The sequence below is a fragment of the Rhineura floridana genome, chromosome 2 (assembly GCF_030035675.1).
Source record: "Rhineura floridana isolate rRhiFlo1 chromosome 2, rRhiFlo1.hap2, whole genome shotgun sequence".
Classification (NCBI taxonomy): Eukaryota; Metazoa; Chordata; class Lepidosauria; order Squamata; family Rhineuridae; genus Rhineura; species Rhineura floridana.
The window spans coordinates 97,745,631-97,753,645 of NC_084481.1; the positions used below are offsets into that span (position 1 = coordinate 97,745,631).

At 41.8% G+C, this 8,015-nt stretch overlaps 1 protein-coding gene across 2 annotated transcripts; it reads left to right on the top strand.

Annotated features, from left to right (window-relative positions):
• The first annotated feature begins 808 nt into the window (after positions 1 to 808).
• Positions 809 to 7,271, top strand: CLP1 (cleavage factor polyribonucleotide kinase subunit 1). Of its 2 annotated transcripts, none has more exons than XM_061609661.1 (3): positions 809 to 945; positions 2,554 to 3,178; positions 6,189 to 7,271. In XM_061609661.1, exons 2-3 carry the CDS (start codon positions 2,573 to 2,575, stop codon positions 6,858 to 6,860), a joined length of 1,278 nt encoding a protein of 425 aa, XP_061465645.1. In that variant the 5' UTR covers positions 809 to 945; positions 2,554 to 2,572; the 3' UTR covers positions 6,861 to 7,271. The 2 variants fall into 2 exon arrangements, with proteins under 2 accessions (XP_061465645.1, XP_061465646.1); XM_061609662.1 differs by lacking the exon at positions 809 to 945 and adding an exon at positions 1,175 to 1,224.
• The last annotated feature ends 744 nt before the right edge of the window (positions 7,272 to 8,015 follow it).

Genomic DNA, 8,015 nt, shown 5'->3' on the forward strand with positions numbered 1-8,015 from the left:
GCTTCAATGTGGCACATATGCATAAGTATATTTTTCCAAATAACCAAATGCAAACAAAATGTCGGAGAAACCTAAAGGTTTTGTGCCATAAGCTTTTGTAGTCTGTTGCTCAGGAAAGCTTATGCCATAATAAATCTTTTGTGTTTGTTTGTGTGTACGTGTGTTTAGTATAGCAGGTACCCCTCTTGAATTTGTCATCAAGTAATCGAACACCATGATGAAGTGCATCTGATGAAGTGATCTTATGCCATGATACATTTGTTAAGCTTTAAGTTCCACAAGACTTTTTGTTGCTTTTTAGAATGAAAATGATCTTAATGGATTCACATCCCTGTCCTGGAATCTGGCTACTCCTGGATGCCATGGCAATTGTCCTTGCTTCCCAAATTCCCATCAGATAAAAATCGGTGCAGGTCTTCTAACCTTTGTCTAGAATCATAGAGTTGGAAGAGACCTCAAAGGTCATTCTCTCCAATCACCTTGACAATGCAGGAAACCCACTACTGCAGCAGCTCTGATATGTGGCTATCCAGGCTTTTGGCATATTGGGGAAAACGTTGATTTTGATGGATAAATGGTTCGAAGTACCGAAACAGACATCTTGAAGGTTCGGATATTTTGATCTGAGGTGATAGGAAAGATATAACCCTACGCTATGGAGCAGGAAACGTGCATATTCTCGTGTTTGTATTTGGGCAGCTGAACGACGAAGTGTTAAAAATGAGGCAAAAAACTACATATCCCAGCAGGCCGCGCGAAAAGCAACCATTTCCCCTAGTCCCGTGATTTGCATACACAGTGAACTACAATTCCCATCAAGTCATTGAAGGAGGAAGAATACACACATCATACAATCATCTCATCCTTCACTTCCGGGGCAACCGGCAGTTCGGTTGACTGGCCCGATCCGGGACTTGTGTGGTTGTAGCCTTGTGTATTCAGTAGGTGAGTGACTTTCTTAAACTTCTGAAGACCCTGGCTCCGTTCCCATGGAGACGCGCAGCCTTCGCGAAGGCAGGAGCAGAATTGCTCCTTGTTCTCTTCGCCGGGGAACGTCTTACCAGGCGCCCTGCCTTCGTCTCCTTTCCTATATGTTGTTTGGCAGTCACTGAAACGCCAGGATAACAGCGGGGTTCTGAACACCTGATGAGGGGATTGGAGCTCCATTGGGAAAAGAGTTTATTACCCAGTGCCAACGACATACGGATAGTACACTCTAATCCTGTATTCGAAAAATATATTCTAACTGGTGATTAAATCTGGAATGGTTTTGCTCCTACAGAAACAAAACCATGCTACTGCATGGATGTAAATTACAGATTAGCAACTTTCAGCCCCTGGATTTGTCTCCTCTTTGTATCCTCTCAACTCAGTAGTTGAAGTTAAGGTTGTAAAAAAGTTGTGGGATACAACATGAGACTTGCTGGTAGTTCACTGGGGATGAGGACTGGCCTGCTAACCTCCACCCTCTTCAAAATGTCACCCTTCTAGTAAAACTAGTTGCTGACTAGGGGCCTAAATCAAGCACATTCTTAACTGTCTTGTTCTGAGGTGGGAGCCTCTAGACACACATTCACAGTCAGCTCATACAGCCACTTTTAGATGCACATTATCCATTTTATGGTGTACCAGAAGAGAAGAAGGGGAACAAATAAAGTTATTGAACAGTATTAAACTAAAAAGTTACCTGTGCAAGGGCTAGTGCAACAGGATTTCCTGCCTCATCCTCCCCCAGTGTTCTCAGCACTGTCTCCAAATCTGCTCTGGAGAGTTGAGGGAACCCCCAGAACAAATTTAGCGGGGTACGGGGGGAGAAGAGGGAGAGACTGCCCAAGGAGAAATCCTTGTGCTGACAGAACAATCTGTGTAGTGCTATGTTGAATGTAATTCTCTGCTGTGCTGTGTTTGTATGATGAAATCTCAGTTTAAATTGAGAAGCTTCAAGCACCTGCAGGCAGCTCCTTTGTTTTTACATGCGGCAAAACAAGTCAAAAGTTATAGTTCATCATAGGTTCCAATTATATCTTAATCAGGAAACTATGGTTATAGAAGCCAGAATATGAAACCATGGTTTAAAGTTGGCTTCCAGATTCTGGTTCGTATGTAAAGGGAAGCTGTGCTTAACTGCAGCTTCCTAGCTTGTTTGTTCATTCACGCAAAGGGTATTGCAAAGAGAATGTGTGCAGGCGTATGAAAGTTATAAATTTCTTGGCTGATTAAGTTGATTGTGCAAATGTGGTCTTTACAATTCAAGGAACAGCTAACTAAGCCTATGCAGATGACATAATCACACACATCATAGCAAGTCCTCTCTAACCCTAAACTTGTTTAACTTAGAGCATAAACATTAAAGCAAGACCTGTCCATCCATTGAAGAATTCATATTTAATTTTGTGGGGAAGGCAGATATAATTTTGTCAAACATAATGCTGTATATAAAATGGGACATCAGGAGAGGAAAGAAACCTCAGTACTTTTGCATGCTTTCTAATGTGTGGATGTTTTATTTTTAAAATATGAGTTAATTAAATTAATTTTGTTTTGTATCCATAGCAGTTGCAAAGGAATCAAAATGGTAGAGGAAGCTGGGGATGAAAAGAAACTGGTGGCCAAGTTTGAGCTGGAGCGGGAGACTGAGCTCCGCTTTGAGGTTGAAGCCTCACAAATTGTCCAACTAGAGCTTCTGACAGGCATGGCTGAGATCTTTGGAACTGAATTGACACGCAACAAGAAATTCACCTTTGATGCTGGTGCTAAAGTGGCTGTCTTCACCTGGCATGGCTGCTCAGTGCAGTTGACTGGTCGGACTGAAGTAGCTTATGTCTCCAAAGATACCCCCATGCTGCTGTACCTCAACACCCATACAGCCCTGGAGCAGATGCGGTGGCAGGCTGAGCGTGAGGATGAACGGGGACCTCGAGTCATGGTGGTGGGCCCCACAGATGTAGGGAAGTCAACTGTCTGTCGCCTGCTGCTGAATTATGCTGTGCGCTTAGGGCGCCGACCCACTTTTGTGGAACTGGATGTAGGCCAGGGCTCAATCTCAATCCCAGGCACCATGGGGGCACTGTATATTGAGCGACCTGCAGATGTTGAAGAAGGATTCTCAGTTCAGGCCCCTCTAGTCTATCACTTTGGGTCCACGACACCTGGCACTAACATCAAACTTTATAACAAGGTAAGCAACATTTTTGAAATAATAGGTGATGCATGAATACTAATTCCACTGTGCTGTGATAGGATAGCTTTTCATATCAGCATCAAATGGAGAATAGGGGTGATAGAAATAGAATCTCCTTGGTCTTCTCTGAATATCTCATGCTGGGGACAAACAGGAGATAACTATCACTGTTTAGCTCTGCTTTTGAGATCCCTTGGGACATGGTTGGCTACTATAGGAGACAGCTTAAATGGATCTTTGGGCAGAATCAGAATGGCATGTTCCTAAAAAGTGGGGAACTTACACTGAGGATTTGTTTACACATTCAAACTTACATCACGTGGGAGAGAATAGGCACCAATAAGACACTTGCCGTTCTTGAATAGCTTAGGCTGATGAACAGAAACCTTTTAGATAACCATTAATTATGGTCATGAAGGGTGTAAAACTGTTGTTATCCCAGGATCTCTGGCATCATTCACATCTGAAAGATTACACCTGTGCAAGGCCAAGGTTTTCAGGTTGTTGTTCCCTAATCAATATTTTTTATCGCTAGTCCTGTTAATCTGGTTTAGCATGCAGATATTTACAAACAGTGATTAACTTGGAGACCAAGAGTATACAGATCTAGGGCTGCTTAAGCTCATTTATTTGAATGCATAGGCACCTGTAACTCTTTATAGGACTGGGCTGTTAGTGATCTTGCACATTATTTCACTAATAACTCTTCAGATCCTTATTTTTTTATAAAAAGAGAATAAATGAAATATGCTGATGAACTTATTTTTTCACTTGGATAACAGACATGTCTCCAATGAAGGGAAATCTTTAAAAACTACTCTGATAAATCATTGTTAAAGAAAATGTTATTGATGACAACATCTGTGTTAAATATAAATATGCTGCTGGAAACTACTCTTTTTAAATAGCAGGGCATTGCCTTTCACAAACTCAGTGAATCCCTGTTAGGAATAGTTTACTGATCAATCATGATGTTAAATTAAATTTGGTCACTGAGCTTATTTCAGCTTAGACTCAAGCCTAATGGCTCCGTGTTTCATGAGTGATGCTTCTGTAGTCACACTCATTTTGTATCAACTCTATCAATACTGAAGAAAGTTCTTTGGCAACCAAAGGTTTCTAAAGTGTGCTAATTTTCTACTTTGATTTTTTTCTTAATACTTGCCAAGTCTAACCAATCTACTTTACATTTGTTATATTTGCATCCTACCCTCCTTTTTCCAACGAGCGAAGAGCAGCATTTGAGCAACTCACAGTATAATCCTTTATTTGGAAATAAGTCCCACTGCGTTCAGTGGGGCTTACATTCTAATACAGAAGTGGGACTACAACTCCCATTGTCACTGTCCATTGGCCATGCAATCTGCAACTGATAGAAGTTACAGCCAGCAGCATTTGGAGGGCCATTGGTTCTATATCCCTATCCTAATGAGTGTTATTAGATTTGCAGCCTCAGTGGCCCATCATCATAATTGTTTACATGTATATACTGCCCTTCCTCCCAAAAGAAACATGTATGGTAGGTCAAGTTGAATGACAATGACCTACCCAAGGCTACCCACTGAGCTTCATATCTAGGTGGGGACTTGAATCTGGGTTTCACAAAGAGGCATCAGACAGGAATGGAAAAATACGTCAAATTCTTATATAGAGGTGAAAAGGGATTTTAGATTCTCAGTGGCAGCCAAGGGCAGAAGTCCCTTGCACTCAGGAGAATGATCAGAAAGGCCCCTACATGAAGCTGGACTGGCTTATCCGATTCTGAAGTAAGTGTTCACATTTGCCATCAAAAGAGCCCCCTCCCCTGCAATAAGACCATTATGTCCAAGGTCTGAAATTACCTAACTCCTCCACTGATGGCAGCAGCTATTTTAAAGTGTCTAGGTAAGAGGCTTCTAGGGATATATTTCTACCCATATATCAGATTGTTGTGCTAACTCTTTAGAAGAGGGAGAAGGATGATGAAATTCAAAGGATTATAAAACAGTCCGTGGTCAGGACTCCTCAATTAGCACTTCTGAATCATTTTTTGAACCCAAATAAAGAAGTTACTTACAAAGTTTTAGTTGGTCATCTACTGATGGTAGCCCACCTCACAATTGCTAACATGGGAAAGATATGAAGGGTGCAACACTGGAATACTGGTACCATAAGGTGTGCTTCCTAGCATTTATGGAAAAATTGGCATGTCAGTTAAGAGTACTAAATGGGAGAACAAAGGAGGACTTCTTTATTACATTATGGTATGATTTTATTATGTATGTAAACACAAAGGAAAATAACCAAGACCACCATCAGATTATGCACAAATTTGGTATGCTTAATTATATCCAAGATCTACTTATTTTAATAATGCTATATATATTCATATATACAAGATTATGCTTTGCATGGATCATGGGGAGGGTGGGGGATATACTGTTCCCAGACTAATGCTACTATTACCTTCAGAATGTTATATTATATTTCTGAAAAACAATAAAAATATCTTTTAAAAGAGAAGAGGGACTTAATGCTTTCCCAACCTGATGTCATCCAGGTGTTTTCAATTTCACTCCCATAATCCCTGACAATTGGCCTCGCTGGCTAGGGGATGATGGGACTTGTAGTCCAACAACATCTGGAGGGCATCAGGTTTGGGCAGGCTGGCTGTGCTTCATTCTCTGGCATCTTTAGTTAAAACTCTCAAGTAGGCTTGGGAAAGTCTTTTGCCTGAGGCCTTGGAGAACTGCTGCCAGTCAGAGAAGACAATGATGGGCTAATTGGACAAATAGTTTGGCTTAATATAAGGCAGCTTCATATGTTTATGGAAGGGTAATACAGATTCACCCTTAAAAAGGGGGAGGGCTACTAAAGTAAGACTCCAGTATCTGTAAACAGTCTTGAGACCTCAAAGGACAGAATCTTCTAAAAGAGGTCAGTTAACTTCATGTCATAGGTCTTTTTCACCCGTGAGTTTTATGTGGTTTCCTGTTATATTTCTGCTGCTGCTGCTTCCTTTCTGCAGATCACATCTCGCTTGGCTGATGTATTTAACCAGCGCTGTGAGGTGAACCGCCGGGCTTCAGTCAGTGGCTGTGTCATCAATACCTGTGGTTGGGTGAAGGGATCTGGGTACCAGGCACTTGTACATGCTGCCTCTGCCTTTGAAGTTGATGTTGTGGTAGTACTGGACCAGGAGCGCCTCTACAATGAATTGAAGCGGGACTTACCTCACTTTGTTCGGACAGTACTGCTCCCTAAGTCAGGTGGAGTGGTGGAGCGCTCCAAGGACTTCCGGAGGGAGTTTCGTGATGACCGCATTCGTGAATACTTCTATGGCTTCCGAGGGTGCTTCTACCCGCATGCATTTGATGTCAAGTTCTCTGATGTCAAGATATACAAAGTGGGAGCTCCCACCATCCCTGATTCGTGTCTGCCTCTGGGCATGTCGCAGGAAGACAACCAGCTTAAGCTGGTACCAGTCACACCTGGTCGTGACATGGTACACCACCTGTTAAGTGTTAGTACTGCTGATGGTACTGATGAGAACATCTCTGAGACTAGTGTGGCTGGTTTCATTGTAGTCACAGGAGTGGATCTGGAACGCCAGGTCTTCACAGTGCTTTCACCAGCACCTCGCCCATTGCCCAAGAACTTTCTGCTCATCATGGACATTCGTTTCATGGATCTTAAGTAGTACCTGCACCAACAATAAACTGATAAGACTTCAACAGGCCACTGTTAGCTCCCTCACAAACAAAACCATTACAATCCTGAATGGAACAGCATTGTCACACAGACTGGGCAAAAGAGAAAGGAGTCACAAAAAAGGGATGAGCACAATTTGAATCATTTGAAATAGTCCTTTCTGTTTTCCCCCCATTGCTAGAATGAACCCCCAAGTAGAATTGTAGACTTATGAACCACTATAACGGACGAAAGTGTTGTCTGCTAGAAAGTTAGTTGATTTGCATTTCAGGGGGTGTCTCTAAAGCTGGTCTTCTTCCCTACATTTTCATTGCCTTATCTGAAAGTGACCATATTGTAGATAGGGCAGTTTTTTAACTATGTGTATATATATCTTCAATAAATTTCACAATGTTAATAATTTCATGTTTGTGCATCTGCCTACAAGTAACTGAAGCCTTGCTTTAGCATTAAAATCCATGCAACAGATACAGGGTAAGGCTGGGCAAAGAGCGACTGTGTAATAAGGGGCTGAGGAGAAATATTTTATTGGGCAGAAAGACATATGGGGAAAATATGCATAAGAAAGCCATTGCAATTTTGAATCTTCAAAGAGCCAGGCTTACAAATACCACTAGCCATTTTCACATAGGAAGGTTGCAGTTGGGCATATGAAAGGAGAAACAGTACAAGAACCCATTCTGATATGCTAGAACTTTGCACTGAAAACTACTAAATTTAGGCTGCAGTCTTAACCCTACTTACCTGGGAGTAAGACCCAGTGAATTCAGTAGGACTTACTTCTGAGTAGACATGATTAGGCTTGCGCTATTTTCCCAGAATGTGAATCAATACTGGAAAGTCCCCATTGAACCCGATTTAGAATAAAACTGCTCTCTCCATATCCCCCAAAATCTGGTTACTGGTTCAGGATAAGAGTTTGTACTTAAAAAGTGATGAAGTGATCTTCAAGTGGCCCCAATCAAAATAATGTATAAATACACAAAAATAATATGTGAGAGAACTTTCATACACTGTTGCATTTATTCTAGCTTCTGTGTCCCCTTCCAAAGCTGGGAAACAGCAGGCAGGATGGAGGCCTGCTGCTTCAAGTCTGCAAATCTAGAGCAGACAGTGAAGATAAACATCCTGGTGGAGGAAGAGG

Coding starts and splice junctions, on each gene's coding strand:
- CLP1 (XM_061609661.1), top strand. CDS start 2,573: ATGGTAGAGGAAGCTGGGGATGAAAAGAAACTGGTGGCCAAGTTTGAG. Junction 3,179..6,188: donor ACATCAAACTTTATAACAAG/GTAAGCAACATT, acceptor TCCTTTCTGCAG/ATCACATCTCGCTTGGCTGA.